Source organism: Odocoileus virginianus, chromosome 5 (genome assembly GCF_023699985.2).
Source record: "Odocoileus virginianus isolate 20LAN1187 ecotype Illinois chromosome 5, Ovbor_1.2, whole genome shotgun sequence".
Classification (NCBI taxonomy): domain Eukaryota; kingdom Metazoa; phylum Chordata; class Mammalia; order Artiodactyla; family Cervidae; genus Odocoileus; species Odocoileus virginianus.
The window spans coordinates 31,701,740-31,718,970 of NC_069678.1; the positions used below are offsets into that span (position 1 = coordinate 31,701,740).

Genomic DNA, 17,231 nt, shown 5'->3' on the forward strand with positions numbered 1-17,231 from the left:
AGACTATAATTGCTATACGCTCAGAGGACAGAGAGTTTACTGAGTACTTAGAGAAGGCATCTCAAAGGAGGTTAAACTTTAGTCCTTGAAAGATGTAAAGAATTCATATATAAGTAGGAGCAAGGCTACTTAGGGACCAGTGATAATATCTATTTGGTTGAAACAGATGAGGATGGATTACAAAGTGCCTTAAATATTAAACTATTTTCCATTTTAGTTTATCTATGTAAATATATGTATACATGTACACAAAATACTTGGACACACACACAAATATATATGTATATACATATGTACATGAATATACATATAAATCTAGCTGGGTATAGAAGAAATACAAGTTCATTTATACAAGTTAGGAGATAAGAAAATGTATTAAGATGAAAATAAAATTACAATTCAAAAAATGTTAACATTTAACAGTATTTCCAGGTTTTGTTCCATGTAGTAAAAATACAAGTTATCAAAAATTTGTAATTCTTTTTCTTAACTACATCTATATTTGCACTGTGTTACAACATATATGACATGTAACAACAATTTAATATGTATTATTACTAACAATTAAACAATATAATACAATCAAAACAACATTTTTTAGCTCACATTACCAGGGATGCACATTTGAGGCACTTCCTTGCTGTAAAATGAAGTCTTGGGATTCCTGAAAGCAGTTCTGGAAACAGATACGACTGACTGATGGATACTGGGTGAATGTCTTGTTACAGCCACTATGTCTGCATCAACTTGATCCACATATACCTGAGAAACAGAGAAAATACATTAGTGCTCAAACTGGAAAGACACTAAAACTGAACCTTAAGAAAGAAACCTAGAAAATGTAGCTTCTTGCCTGAATAAAACCCTTGGCTCCAAGCTCTTGGTGAAGTTTATTGATAGCACACCTGGCCGCAATAATGCCACTTTGGGCGTTAACTTCACCAGCGTTGGATGGTGATGCTGCAGGATTCCATTTAGTATAAAACCGCTCTTCAGAAACTACTGAAATCTGAACAAAATAAAAACTTAGCCATGTGCATGTTTTAATTACAATGAGAAATTTGGTAAAAATGATCAGGTTTTAGCCTTGTGGATTTTAAAAAACAACACATAAACAAACCTGGTGAGGCACTAATTCGTCATAGCCTTTAGTACTACCACTAGCACAACATGCCATGGAAACAATTGTGGTACTTGGGAGAGCATCATATGCTGACCTATGCTACAAAAGAGTAAAACGACAAAAGTTTATTTTCTTTCAAATGCAAAGTGCCATCCTATAACCCAATGAAGTAAAAGGATAAGTACATAAATACATTCTGAAGATATATTCATTTACTTTAAAACAAATAACAAACCACTCAAAAACCTTTAAATCACAATCACTTATAAATCTAAGGCACTATTTTGAGGTACTGTGGATATTACTGCCATTAAACAGCAGAGAACTAAATATCAAAACATTTAGTAAAATAAGTAAATACAAGAAACAGGAAGGATGCTTACCACAATGGGACACTCGTTATCATGGGTGATATCCATAAACAGGGCATGTGCAATAGCTGGCATTAAAGGCCTCAAACAGGGCTGAACAAAGGATCCAACAGGTTCTCCTCCGTATCGGTAAACTAACCTGCCCTCTTCATGGCTATCGTACGCACTCATTGCCTCTGCAAAGCATTACAGAATACTTTAACAATCTTCATTAGCAATGTCCAAAAGCAGATTAGATTTTGTATTGTGGCTGATTTTCAAAAACAGATCACAAAAATATTATCAAAAATAAAACTGATTTAAACATTTAAACAAATGTCCATCAGTTTAAATGACAAAAAAGTCTCTTCTGCAACTTAACCAGAGAAACGGCTCATGTGGTTAAAAAACGGAATATATGCTGCTTATTAGGATGTTGGTTACATAAAATCTATGGAGAAAAATCTCAAGATTACATCATTTAGGCAGATAGAGATGAAAAACAGATTTATATATTTTCAACAACAAAAAAGTGATTTTGTTCAAGAGTCATCAATTCATTCCATTGGTCTTTTAAGTTAAAATGAGATATCTTACCCCAAAGTAGAAATTTTCACTGATGAAAACAGATTCAGTTATATTAAGAAATTTTGAGTAGACTGTTTAAAAGAACAATAACTATGCTGAGCATTATTAAACACTGTGCATAAAGCTATTAAATGCCTTTTAATCTACTTAAACAAAAACTGAAGCTTTAGATGGGAAAAACACTTTCAATGAGCCTACCTCTTATTAAGGAACTAATGCCCAGTCTAGTAACAAAGACATTGTCCAGGTCTTCACTTCCTGTGAACAGTTCAGCTACTACATATAAATTGGGTTGCAATTTCCTAGCAGCATCCAACATGTACTGCAAAAAGCACAGTCACAAAATAACAGAAAGAGAAAAGCAAGATGGTGTTGCGGAAGGAGAGGAGGCAAGACTAGGCATGGATTTGACACAGGAAAATACCATGTAGCAAGACAAAATGGAAATCCAAGAGAATTTCCAAATAAATTTAATTGTGCATAAGTAAGAAAACATAAAATGGACCAATACATACAGGAAACAAAAGAATGTATAAAGCGAATATAACAGTTAAAAAGGAAGATTAGATTTTGCAGATGGAACACAAAAGGGGGAGAAAAAGGAAGAAGAAAAATGTTAGTGTCACTTAAAAAATGTAAACCATAATACTGCAAGTCTGCTAGACTTTCCAAACCCTATTTTATGTTTTGTTTTTAATATCTCTAATTAGTCTATTAATTTCCAGGCCCTTGACTAAACTATAAATGATAAATTACCTGCTGGTGTGTCATTTAGCTATTGTAAAGATTAGGTCTGACTAGACTGAAGCCAGTTTTTCCTGCAGATGATAATAAACTCCCCCTTTTTTTTTTCCCCTGGCCATGCTTTGTGGCTTGCTAAATCTTTGTTCACTGACCAGGGACTGAACACAGGCCACGGCAGTGAAAGCACAGAGTTCTAACCACTGGACTGCCAAGGAATTCCCCAAAACTTCTAATCAGAAATAAGATCAGTTCAAAAAAAAATTTTGAACATTTGCACAAAGGCTAATAAAATACTTGAAATTCTAACATGTAAGACCCTAGAGGATTTTTAAACTTAAAATTAAGCAAATTAAATTTTAGTATTCTAAGTTTTGCTATAATGTTATAACCATCTTACAAGTGTATTGCTAAAGGCATACATTAAAAAAAAACTCTGCTTTTTTTTGAAGCTAAAAATGTTCTACTACCTTAAATAAAGTTCATTAAATTCTTCCAAATCAAAGCAATTTTTCATCACAGGACTTGAAACATATGCATTATAATACTGTTTTAAAATGATAGAAATAGATGTTTTTCAGTTAAGCACACATTTCCATAGAACACTAACTTGTCACTAGGAAACTTTCAAAGATTACAAATAAATGAAAATCTAAAGTGTTTACAAAGCTATAAACATAAATGATAATGCTATAAATTATATAAAATTTATAGCACTTATAGTATTATGTAAAATTTATAGCATTATCTTTTTTGTTTCATAAAAGATAATGCTATAAATGTTGGCATTGCTTAAGTTACTATAAAAAACCTGAGGAGGGAAAGAAAATTTTTATGTTTACATTTACATATAATTACATTTCCATACGATAATGAAAACTGAATCAATGAGACAAACTATCTTCAATATGCTGTAATGCTAGTGTTTAAATAATTGCTATCATACGAAATAAGCTATATGACTTCACAGTGGCTACTAATGTATTGAAACCAACCTAATAATAAGAATAAGACAAATAAATATTTACATATTGTTAAATTATTAACAAGGTTAATTCTTTAAAAATATTAACATTAAAATATTGATAATATATTAATAATATATATGGCAATATTGTTGTATGTGTATTATCAGAGACAATATAATGTCCCTAACTTAAATAAAAATATTAACTCAAATGTTTTATAGCCCAGTACTCCATAATATCTGCATCAAAAAATTCTCAGAATTATGCAAGTTATGCAAGCTTTAAAATACTACCACCACATTACTGTTACATTCAACAAGCAGAAGGAAATATGTATTTGTATGCTCTCATTAAGGAAAGCTAGGAAAGAACACTGATTTCTTTAACAAGATGAGTTATTTATCTGTACCTCTGCTACATGAAGAGGGGTTGAGTGACAGTTATCAAGACGGACGCCCTGGAAATAAGTCGCAGTGATTTCTGTGTATTTTTTCATGTGTGCCCAGAGATAAGGACAGTCCTCTGGTTTTTTCCCATAGCGTAATTTAACACTGTCTCCCCAGCAAATAAGTTCTCTCCTTAGATAAACATCTGAACCTGTTAAAAAAGGAGCTTGCTTTTAATGGTTCAAGGAATAAAATGAAAATATTTATTTCAAGGAAAAACTGTTGTTTTTATATCACATTTATTATTTCTAACAAAAGCCAAATATAGGTTAAAATTATATCTAAAATGGTATGGGATAAAGTTTTTAAAAATTGACAGTAATTTAGATCTATTTTGCTAAAACTGTACCTTACAGTCTCTTCTAAAAATGTGTGCTCAAAAGTAAAAATTCAAGTTGCTTCTTAAAGGAAAAGTAATAGTAATAGGAAAAGTAATAGTAATAGTAAAAGTATAGCCTTTAAAGCTATACCAAAAACATTTAAAGCTCCATCTCCACCCTGCTACCAATTTTTGGCAATATGTTACACTAAATCCATGGTGTAGAGCAGAGTGGCATTTTTCACTTCGAATGGTTAGAAAGGAGAGGGCAGAGATATTTAAATGCAAAACTACATTTTTTTTTTTAAAATGAGACTTCTGAATTAAATTTAATGACATAAAACAGGCTTCTGATTCTGAAATGTTAAAAAATAAATACATTGATAAGTCCTCTGCAAAATTATTCCTGGCAGTGAAATGGCTATAAAAAATAAGAAGCTAGCATTAAGTAACAGGGAATCTAAAAAAAATACTCCTCTAGCTAATGAGTGAAAATATCTCTTACAGTAAACAGTTGTAATCATACAGGTTCAAATCGCTTTTTAAAGATGCAAATGAGTACATTTGTGTACAAATGAGTTGCCCAATGTAGAACCATAATATCAAATAGATATATAAGAACTCTTCTGCTAAGGAAGAGGAGATAAGGGGTAGAAAAGGAAAGAAGGAGAAAGAAGCTGAATCTCATTCTGTCAGTCCCTTCTCTTCTCTCAAACTATATGCACCTCTGGCATCTCCAACGAAACAATTTAGAAACCATTAGCCTACTCAGGGAACAAAATCTGAGCTTGCCATGAACTTTTATTTCCCTGTCCATAGAGAAGTTAACAAAAAAGACATACCTGGTTCAGCAAAATTTCGAAGGGGATCATCTCCCATTACCCATCCATTATGTGCCATCAGAAAACAAGCTTTATTTGGGACATGAATCATTGATTCTTCTACAGAGAGGGATATGTCTTCAAAAGGGAAAGTAAAATATCTAGGGAGATACAATGAAGTATGAAATTCATACAGAGAAACTCCTTGGAGAAAATCTGAATTAATACCATTAAAACTAAACTTTGTCCCTAATGAATAGAATAGATAAGATTAGTTTGACACCATTTATAAGAAATAAGAAATAAACTTCAATACAGGTGAAAAAATCATCAGAAATTTTGAGTAAATCTAGTAGGATTTGAGAAATTGAGTTAGTATTATAGTATATCTGATTAACATTCTAAGTAATAACTTTAAAAATCTCATAGAATGACTAAGAAAATCACTAAAGTATTGACATTATTTTGCAAAAGTTTTTACTATGGTTCAGTTGACTGATCTCTGCTATACATTACTTATAGAGAGCTAAATACTTGTTTAATTTGCTTAACACTGAAATTATTAGTAAGTATGCAGTCCTCCAGAAACATGAATCTAAATTATTATAAATTGGTTCATACTGAAAATAGTTTCTCTAACTAAAGATTTGCCTAACAAAATTAATTAATATTAAGCCTGAAGTGAAGTGAAGTAGCTCAGTTGTGTCTGACTCTTTGCGACCCTGTGGACTGTAGCCCACCAGGCTCCTCCATCCATGGGATTATCCAGGCAAGAATACTGGAGTGGGTTGCCAGTTCCTTCTCCAGGGAATCTTCCCAACCCAGGGATCGACTCATGTCTCCCACATTGTGGGCAGATGCTTTAACCTTGAGCCACCAGGGAAGCCCTAATATTAAACCTAGTTACCAGATCAAAGCTGCTATTTCAATTTAAGAAACATACTGGGTCACACATTAGAGGAAATTCAAATTTAGGTTAATTTGAAGAGTTTAATACAATTTTCAATTTTTAACCTTTCATGAGAAGAAAACAAAATGGAATACCTGGTAACCAAAGGATGTTTTCTAGTAACAGGTCCTAGTTTAGGACCATGGCCAGCCAGTCGTTCATAAAACACATTTCCCAAAAGGCAATTGACTGCCTAGAAAACATGAGCTTATGTCAATAACAACAGCAAAAAACAGATTAAAACTCAAAGAAAAACAGTAGTTCAAAAGAAGTAGGTAAAAACCTGTTCCTGATGATAGTTTATGAGTTGATGTTTCTCTGAATTTAATTCCTCAATTCTCTTCCTGAACCAATTGCAGCATTCGTTAATTGCGGCTGGCCCATTGCTTGAAGTAGATAAAGCAATACAAACAATATTTAATGGTTCTACAAACTCTACATTTGAAATTTTTCTAATACAGGTAATAGAAACTTTAAATATATTCATCAGGACCTTAATTAAGACTTCCTTAATTAAGACTTAAGAAATTTTCCAGTTGTATACATTTTTACCACAAAAGGGGAAATGTCATGTGTTGGAAGTAGTAGTTATAGTGAATTACTTTATTTCATTTTCTATTCAGGCTGTTAACAAATAGCATAAAAATAATACCATAAATGTAATCAGAATAGTTGTAAAGGTTTACAAGTAATATTATTTTTTAGTATGTAGTAAAATATAAAACATACTCATGTGGTATGAAAGTTGCTAGAGCAACATTCATATCTACAGTACAGCCAAGCCGTCTGTATTCAGGATCCTGAATTATCTTAAGGTGGTGATTTGGATCAGGCCTTGTTGTTTTCCTATTTTCTGAAAGAAAGAAAATATTATATCTTAAATGCAGATATGTATAAGTAGATTATAACTGTTACTTATTTCATATTTTTAATTTATTGTTTTTTTCTTAGAAAATAAAAGAACTATTTATTTCATAAGTATTCCTTCCTTCCTCCCTATGTATCCTTCTGCAAAAACCTAATGCACACACACACACACACACACACACACACAAGGAAGGAAAGAGACAGAGAGGCGGGGTTGGGTAAAGAGGAGAGAGAGATGCTGACTGGGGGAGAAAAAAACACTGCAGAAGAAAAACACAGCAATTCCCACCAGTTCAACCCCAGTCTCACCTTTCTGCTTCAACTAGTATTCAGGTATTCTATACATTTTTTAGGGCACTAAAGATGCTCATTTCAGTTGCTCAAGTCATGTTCGACTCTTTGTGACCCCATGGACTGCAGCATGCCAGGCTTCCCTGTCCATCACCAACTCCCGGAGCTTATTCAAACTCATGTGCATTGAGTTGGTGATGCCATCCAACCATCTCATCCTCTGTCACCCTCTTCTCCCACCTTCAATCTTTCCCAGCATCAGGGTCTTTTCCAATGAGTCACTTCTTCCCATCAGGTGGGCAAAGTATTGGAGTTTCAGCTTCAGCATCAGTCCTTCCAATGAACACGCAGGACTGATCTCCTTTAGGATGGATTGGTTGGATCTCCTTGCAGTACAAGGGACTCTCAAGAGTCTTCCCCAACACCACAGTTCAAAAGCATCAATTCTTTGGTGCTCAGCTTTCTTTATAGTCCAGTTCTCACATCCATACATGATCATTGGAAAAACCATAGCCTTGACCAGATGTACATTTGCTGGCAAAGGAAGGTCTCTGCTTTTTAATATGCTGTCTAGGTTGGTCATAACTTTTCTTCCAAGGAGCAAGCATCTTTTAATTTCATGGCTGCAATCACCATCTGCAGTGAAATTGGAGCCCCCAAAAATAAAGTCTGCCACTGTTTCCCCAACTATTTGCCATGAAGTGATGGGACCAGATGCCATGATCTTAGTTTTCTGAATGTTGAGTTCTAAGCCAACTTTTACACTCTCCTCTTTCACTTTCATCAAGAGGCTCTTTAGTTCTTCTTCACTTTCTGCCATAAGGGTGGTGCCATCTGCATATCTGAGGTTATTGATATTTCTCCCTGCAATCTTGATTCCAACTTGTGCTTCATCCAGCACAGCGTTTCTCGTGATGTATTCTGCATATAAGTTAAATAAACAGGGTGACAATATACAGCCTTGATGTACTCCTTTTCCTATTTGGAACCAGTCTGTTGTTCCAAGCACAGTTCTAACTGTTGCTTCCTGACCTGCATACAGATTTCTCAAGAGGCAGCTCAGGTGGTCTGATATTCCCATCTCTTTAAGAATTTTTCACAAATTTGTTGTGATCCACACAGTCAAAGACTTTGGCATAGTCAATAAAGCAGAAATAGATGTTTTCCTGGAACTCTCTTGCTTTTTTGATGATCCAGCGAATGTTGGCAATCTGATTTCTGGTTCCTCTGCCTTTTCTAAATCCAGCTTGAACATCTGGAAATTCATGGCTCATGTACTGTTGAAGTCTAGTGTGAGAATTTTGAGTGTTACTTTGCTAGTGTGTGAGATGAATGCAATAGTGCAATAGTCTGAGCATTCCTTGGCATTGCCTTTCTTTGGGATTGGAATGAAAACTGATCTTTTCCAGTCTTGTGGCCGCTGTTGAGTTTTCCAAATTTGCTGGCATATTGAGTGCAGCACTTTCACAGCATGTTTTAGGGTTTGAAAGAGCTCAACTGGAATTTCATCACCTCCATTATCTTTGTTTGTAGTGATGCTTCCTAAGGCCACTTGACTTCACATTCCAGGATGTCTGGCTCTAGGTGAGTGGTCACACCATCATAGTTATCTGGGTCATTTTTGTATAATTCTTCTGTGTATTCTTGCCACCTCTTCTTAATATCTTCTGCTTCTGTTAGGTCCGTACCATTCTGTCCTTTATTGTGCCCACCTTTTCATAAAATGTTCCTTTGGTTATCTCTGATTTTCTTCAAGAGATCTCTAGTCTTTTCCATTCTATTGTTTTCCTCTATTTCTTTGCATTGATTGCTGAGGAAGGCATTCTTGTCTCTTTCTATTCTTTGGAACTCTGCATTCAAATGGGTATATCTTTTCTCTTCTCCTTTGCTTTTTGCTTCTCTTCTTTTCTCAACTATTTGTAAGGCCTCCTCAGGCAACCATTTTGCCATTTTGCATTTCTTTTTCTTGGGGATGGTCTTGATCCCTGTCTCCTATACAATGTCACGAACCTCCGTCCATAGTTCTTCAGGCACTCTGTCTATCAGATCTAATCCCTTGAATCTATTTGTCACTTCTACTGTATAATCGTAAGGGATTTGATTTAGGTCATACCTGAATGGTCTAGTGTTGATGGTACACATTTACTTAAGGATGTTGATGGTATACATTTTCTTCCCAGGTGCTACCAAAGACACTAACTTTAGGAGTTCTTTTTACTCAAAGATTGCTTTCTATTCTAAAACTTAAGTCTTATTAATAACTTGACTTTCTCTGAAAGAAGCAGACAAGTTTGTTTTTATGTTTTTTCCTTTTCACCAACTAGCATTCTCTTCTTACATAATAATAAAAAATGAAAAAACTAAATAAATGCTTTGTAGGGGGAGTTTTCATTCTTATTTTGAAACTTGTTCCTAGTAAATCAGTGGAGGATTGCCTCCACTGGGTTTGATTTTACTTTAGTTAATTAATATCTGGCTTATTCTAAATGAAATGGCTTATAAAAGCGCAAACAAAGTAAAACAAATATTAAACAGATTTAAAGATGTAGTTTCTGAGGTTAATTTGGAAGAGTAACATACATGAAAAATGTCAAGAAGTGTTTTAAAAAGAGGTAAAACTACACAATCAGTGTATATTATAAAAGTGTTTAGTAGTGCTAGATTAAAAGACAGATCACTGGAATAGCACAGATAACAGGCCCATGAATATTCAGCATATGATTATACATCATGAAGTATTATCGTGGTATCCCAAACCGGTTTAAAAGGAAGGAATATCAACCCAGTATCACTTTTTAAAACAAAAATAAAGTTAATATCTTCTTTATATAAATTCCAGGTATATTAAATATTTAAAAGTAAACTGTAAATACGATTTTCAGAAGAAAACAGAATGTTGTTTGAAGGTCTAGGCACAATGTGAAATTAGAAGCCATAGAAGAAAAGATCAATAAATTTGGTTACAGTGAGGGGAGGAAACCACAGTAAACAAGGATTAAAAGATCAACAGCATAATAGGAGGATATAGCTGAGGCTCTATAATAAGGAACCACCAGTAATAATAAGTCAATACGAAAAAGACGAGCAACCCAATGGAAAAATAGGGGAAGAACATTAATAGGCAATTAACGGAAGAATTATAAATGGCTAATTAACACATGAAAAGATATTTCATTCATAACCAAAGAAATAAAAATAATGAATATTTTGTCTATTGACAAAGATTAAATGGTATCTAATGCTGATGATGTTATAGTTAGTGATAACATAAACTGGTACAACTTGTATTGAAAAGCAATTTGACAACATCTATTACAAATTTATCATTAAATTTGTATACTCTTTGACCTATGAATTCTAACAATTTGTCCTACTGATTTAGTCCCAAAGCAAGTAAAGTTAACATACACAAACATTTATTTTCTATAGTATCACTCGTAAGAATATAAGTTCCTCTAGATCCAGGGCTTGCTATGTTTACCACTGAATCCCCCTACCTGGAAGAGTGCCTCGCACATAATAGGTGATTCAATAAATATGTATTAAATGAATGAATGAGAAATGAACTGTAAATAATTTACCAAAATGGTTAAAAGAAATTCAAGCACTTTAAAGCAGTGTATTGCTATCTAGAAGTTAAAAAGAAATAATTAGCTATAAGATCATGTTGTCAACTAAAAGAACACCTTGTTAAACAGTCTGTATACTGCAGTCTTATTTGTGTGTATAAAATAGATATAAATATAAAACTTATGAATGTAATTTACAGTAACTAACTATATAAAATTGGAATTTCTTTCAAAAAAGAGTTTGAAAAGAAACACAAGAGACTATTAAATAATAGTTCCTTCTAGTAACTAGATTTTGGAGGAGAGGAAGTTACATATTCTATTTATTATATATTTGTACTGTTTGGCTTTTTTTCTTTACTGTGAGGATACATTATTGCAAATAAATAATACAGTTTATAAATATCAGAGGAAAGGGAAAATGGAGGCACTTCAGTAAGATAAAACATGAAGGAAAGATAATATTAAAAATTCATGTATTAAGATGTTACACAAATGTGAAAGCTGAAAGAGTGAACCTGACCTGAAGCTTCCAGGGCCTCAAATCATGACTTTGACTTTGAAGGCAGTGTTTCTGGGCCTTACTCAAGCTCAACTTTCTGGATAAGGAAGAGGATTTCTTATTTTAAGAGCCTTCAAAGATCCTTGCTCTTAGGTTGTTCTATACTAATTGTAGATATATTCTTATAATTTCTCTAATTAGCTTCCTAAAAAATCCTAATTTCCCTTTTGGCATGGTTTTTCCTATCCTACTTTGTTAGTGACACAGTGATTAACTTCTTAAGGTTAATTATGTCCTTAACTGGAGATTTGTTTCTTTACCTTTGCTACTGGCTAGTATCTGAGTCAGTCTCACTAGTGGTTAGGTGGCCTTAATAGTGCACATGTGAATTCGAAGTGGCTTCAGTCATGTCTGACTTTTTGCGACCCTATGGACTGTAGCCTGCCAGGCTCCTCTGTCCATGGGATTCTCCTGGCAAGAATACTGCAGTGGGTTGCCATGCCCTGCTTCGGGAGATCTTCCCGACCCAGGGATGGTACCCATGCCTCTTACGTCTCCTGCATTGGCAGGTGGGATCTTTACTACTAATGCCACCCAAGAAGCCCAGTGTTAAAGATAGGTACCATTAACTAGAACTCAGTTAAGTTAACTGAGGTACCATCAACTACCTCAGTTAAGATTCCTACATTAGCCAACAGAAGACTATCACATCTCTCAGTTTTGAAGCCTGTTTTGAGTTTTTGGCAGATGAAATAATCTGTTCTATTTACCTGCCATGTTAAACATTCATTTAATAAATGTATATTGAGCTGTACGGTATTCTGAGCATTGTGCTAAGGAATCAATATAAGAAGTAGTCCCCAAGGGAAATAATTGTGTATTATGAAAGAATTGATGCTTTTGAACTGTGCTGTTGGAGAAGACTCTTGAGAGCCCCTTGGACTGCAAGGAGATCCAACAAGTCCATCCTAAAGGAAATCAGTCCTGAATATTCATTGGAAGGACTGATGCTGAAGCTGAAACTCCAATACTTTGGCCATCTCATGCGAAGAACTGACTAACTGGATAAGACCCTGATGCTGGGAAAGATTGAAGGTGGGAGGAGAAGGGGATGACAGAGGATGAGATGGTTGGATGGCATCACTGATACGATGGACATTGAGTTTGAGTAGGGTCCGGGGATTGGTGATGAACAGGGAGGCCTGGGGTGCCGCAGTCCATGGGGTCGCAAAGAGTTGGACACGACCGAGCGAATGAACTGAACTGAACTGAATGACATGGCCTTTACAGATCTCTGCTAACTCACAGATAGCTTCCAGAATCATAGTATTAGAGCATCAAAAATAACACAAATACCATATAATAATAACAGATTTAATACTGTGTTAACCAAGAGAAGAGTAATAGTAAATTTCTTAAAATTGATAGTAACATTCTAGTGTATAACCTTTACCTTGTGTAAGAAGTCCTCTAAATTGCTCGACTGCTTTGTGAACATCTACTTGGAAAAATTCCCAGAGTTGAATCTTTGGAAAAACATCCTCCCAAATTATTTTTCGAATGCACTGAAAAATATTAATAGTTAGAACACATATTTAAAGTCATTTTATTAAGTATTATTTAGCACCTTAAAAGACAGGTTCTAAATGATCTTCAAAAGGACACTTAATTTATACTTTAGAAATTGTGTACTAAAAGTGTGGTATTCCTCTATACATACTGACATTCATTTGATGATCATTTTCAATCAAAGCAGGTACTCCTCTGTCTTTGTATTTCCCTTCTGCAACGTCACAGGATAAATGCCAAAGTGCTCTGTCTAAGATCCAGGCAGGTTTTAAGTGTGGGGAATTCACAAGGTTATATGCACTTTCTGGATGTTCCTGTAGCCATCTACTATTAGCAGCTTAAAGAAAAAGGAAACATAAAGGGTTATCATGTAGACTGCAGTTAAGTTTAAAGCTGAAATAAAGTATCAACATCTGTCACTCATTTTCTTATATGTTAGATATCAATATTTTATAATGATACTGTAGTAGTATGAAAACGACTTTTTCGTTATGGTATCCTATCATCTATTTCACCACACATTTTTCTTTTCTGTTGTAGGAGTTTTTAACTGACAGTAAATAGGATCAACACTGACTCATTATATCATCATATTTACTATTTGTTTATATCATCATATTTACTATTATGGTGGGAGTTAAGAAGGGTCTTGTCCTCTGCCTGTTTTGATGATCCTTAGGAGAACAATATTTTGGAATGCTCATTTTAAACCCAAAGGACCTCTTTCCCTTTAAGGCAGACTGGGCTTTTGCCCTGACTTCAAGTTCTCTGGCCTTGTTAAAGCAGAAAGTTACCTGCATCTTCAACTCTGGTTTAGGCTTCTCAGTGTCTGGCTGTTCAGTTGTAGGGCAGGAAAAGAGCCCCTGAAATTTATTCTCCCTCGAAGCCCCTCCTTCTTACTTCTGGTCTCCTAAGTGATAGACCTTTCTTCAGCCCCATCTAGCTCTAGATTCTAGATTTTGTACCCAAAATGTCATTTATATTCTTTCCCCCCTACATATCATGTCTTTTTTTGTTGTCTGAAGGGGGAGGGAGGTGAGATTCTTTCTTCTGGATCTTCAAATATGCTTGTATCTCCCCAAAGCTACGAATACAAACACACATCTTATCTAAATACAGTTATTTTTCAAAGTTCTGCAGCATCTATTAGTATCAAGACCAAACACCTTGAAAACCAACCTGCACCTACTGCTTCCACTTTCTCCCAACACCCTCCTTTTCTTCCCGCCGCACTCTGCTCCCTTATTCACTCAGCCATCTACGTGTTACGGAAGCTCTACCCAGGTTGCTCTACTCCAGGCAGATGTGGCCAAACGGCAATGCCCTCTCCTCCCAACTCCTTGTCTAGGCTGTTTCATTCTGGGAGACAGAGGCTGCCTGTTTCTCATTCCCTCTAGCTCCAAGCTGTAAAAGCTCTATTCCAGGGTGCAGGCAGAGAAAACCTTGACTCTTTTCCTTCACCAAATGCCAATGTGTAGGGTAACTGTCCTACTCGAGCTGTGGGGGGCCCAGAATACTGAGGCTCTACTTGCCCCCCCAGACCTGGAGCTTGCTCATAAGGAGGAGGTTCCACATGGGAGGGACAACCGAGAAGATCAGAGACTGATGCCTCCTGCCTGAATAGTCAGAATGGCTGCCCCAGGAAAAGTGGGCAGCGGCACAGGTGTTCTGCTCAAGAGGCATGACAGGCATTAAGGTTGAAGAGCTCTGCCTGAAAGGACTGAATTTATTTGGCAGAGTGAGTGGAGAACTCTGTGCCTAACAGTGTTGTTGAAGATAACAGACCTTGACGAGGAGCAGTTAAGAGAATGCTAATAGCTCCATGATACAAGAAAAACATTAGAATGACCAGAAATTTCATAGAGAGAACCAGGGAAAGAGACTGCTGAGAAGAACCCTACTGGGACCACTGGCAACTATGGGGTTTGGGAAGGCTGGATATGTGTGCTAGGCGCCTACTCAGGGGCATCCTAGAAGGATGTTAGACTTGAAAGCATTTCTCCAACCACATACACACCCGTCAACACAGGACAGAAGGTGCCTGGCAAAGGGACTTAAATACAACCTCTAACCAAACACTGAGTGAACAATGAAGCACACCCTGACGCAGGTGAGTTCTCGGAAGCCGGCATTAAAGACAAGTCACATTCACCCCTGGCAGTCTGGAAGACCTTGTGCATGTACAAGATAAGCCGTCTTAGCAGTGGTCAGAGAGGGACTTCCGAGCTAACAGTTCAGGTTTATCTTTTTCCATCCTTTTATGGGCAAACTATTTGTATCTTTGAATTTAAAGTATGTGGCATGTAGACAGAATATATTTGACTTTTTTTTTTTTGACTCTGACAATACCTTCTTTCAAGATATTAACTTTCAAGATTCCCTAAGTCTCTGGCTTTCAAAATGTTTCCTATGATGTGTTTGAGCGTGGTTCTCTTTTGTTTAGGGTTCCTGGAGGTTCCCGAGTCTTAGAATGTGTAAACTGATGCTGAAGGTTTCCATTCTTTCCTCTCCTTCTGGTATTTCCAAATCCTGCATTCCACTGAAGCTCTGTTCATTTTTATCTTTTTTCTTTCTGTTCTTTACCTTGCATGGTCACTGTTCACTAATCCTTTCTCCTGTCAACTCAAGTATACTGCTGAACAGCGGTAACTGAATTTTTCAGTTCGGTTATTTACTTTTCAATTCTAGAATTCTCATTTAGGTCTTTAAAAAATTTTTTAATCTATTTATGATATTCTTTCTTTATGGGATATCATCATAAAATCCTCCTTTACAGCTTCAAGTTGGTTTCCTTTAGTTCTCTAAATACATTTATAATACTTGCTTTAAAGTCTGTTTCAAGCAGGACATCTAGGACTTCTCAAAAGTGATTTATATTGCCTGCTTTTTTCTTGTGTAAGGCTTACACTTTGCTGTTTCTTTACATGTCTCAATTATTTGCTGGGTACTGGTAATTAGATAATATGATTGCAGAAAATCTGGATACTGATCCCATGCCCTCCAGGTCTTTTTGGTTGCTTGTCTGGAATATTTTAGGGAAGTCTACTTCCCCCACAGTGTGTAGCCTCTGAGGTAGTCTATTAAGCTGTCAAGTCTATTAAGCTATTAACACGTCAAGGCAGTATATTGTCACCCTGCTTATTTAACTTATATGCAGAGTACATCATGAAAAACGCTGGGCTGGATGAAGCACAAGCTGGAATCAAGATTGCTGGGAGAAATACCAATAACTTTACATATGCAGATGACACCACCCTTATGGTAGAAAGTGAAGAAGAAGAAAAGGGCCTCTTGATGAAAATGAAAGAGGAGAGTGAAAAAGTTGGCTTAAAGCTCAATATTCAGAAAACTAAGATCATGGCATCTGGACCCATCACTTCATGGCAAACAGATGGGGAAACAGTGGAAACTTTGACAGAGTTTATTTTTGCGGGCTCCAAAATCACTGCAGATGGTGACTGCAGCCATGAAATTAAAAGATAAGATGCTGACTCTTTGGAAGAAAAGTCATGACCAATCTAGACAGCATATTAAAAAGCAGAGATATTACTTTGCCAACAAAGGTCCATCTAGTCAAAGCTATGGTTTTTCCAGTGGTCATGTATGGATGTGAGAGTTGGACTATAAAGAAAGCTGAGTGCTGAAGAATTGACACTTTTGAACTGTGGTGTTAGAGAAGACTCTTGAGAGTCCCTTGAACAGCAAGGAGGTCCAATTAGTCCATCCTAAAGGAAATCAGTCCTGAATATTCACTGGAAGGACTGATGCTGAAGCTGAAATTCCAATACTTTGCCCATCTGATGCGAAGAACTTACTCTTTTGAAAAGACACTGATGCTGGGAAAGACTGAAGGCAGGAGGAGAAGGAGACAACAGAGGATGAGATGTTCAGATGGCATCACTGACTCAATGGACATGAGTTTGAGTAAGCTCCAGGAGTTGGCGATGGACAGGGAGGCCTGGAGTGCTACAGTCCATGGGGTCACAAAGAGTCAGACACGACTGAGTGACTGAACTGAACTGAACTGAATTAAGCTGTCTGTTTCTATTGGTATCAGCTATAACACTCAGCTATTACTCTCCTGAGCTGTTACTGAGGCTGACTGTGCTATGATTTTTTAATAAGATT

The 17,231-nt window shown here is 35.9% G+C and overlaps 1 protein-coding gene across 2 annotated transcripts in view; it reads right to left on the minus strand.

Moving 5' to 3' along the window:
• The window catches only part of AGL (amylo-alpha-1,6-glucosidase and 4-alpha-glucanotransferase), a 77,788-nt gene that overhangs the window by 41,194 nt on the left and 19,363 nt on the right, over positions 1 to 17,231 (minus strand). For both annotated transcript variants that reach the window (XM_020911956.2, XM_020911957.2), the window contains exons 6-17: positions 13,259 to 13,440; positions 12,988 to 13,099; positions 7,035 to 7,158; positions 6,589 to 6,691; positions 6,401 to 6,498; positions 5,378 to 5,517; positions 4,180 to 4,367; positions 2,260 to 2,383; positions 1,507 to 1,670; positions 1,121 to 1,222; positions 854 to 1,009; positions 612 to 762 (exon numbers count right to left, since the gene is read on the minus strand). In XM_020911956.2, the coding sequence (XP_020767615.1) occupies positions 612 to 762; positions 854 to 1,009; positions 1,121 to 1,222; positions 1,507 to 1,670; positions 2,260 to 2,383; positions 4,180 to 4,367; positions 5,378 to 5,517; positions 6,401 to 6,498; positions 6,589 to 6,691; positions 7,035 to 7,158; positions 12,988 to 13,099; positions 13,259 to 13,440 (1,644 nt within the window). The remainder of the gene's footprint in view (positions 1 to 611; positions 763 to 853; positions 1,010 to 1,120; positions 1,223 to 1,506; positions 1,671 to 2,259; positions 2,384 to 4,179; positions 4,368 to 5,377; positions 5,518 to 6,400; positions 6,499 to 6,588; positions 6,692 to 7,034; positions 7,159 to 12,987; positions 13,100 to 13,258; positions 13,441 to 17,231) is intronic.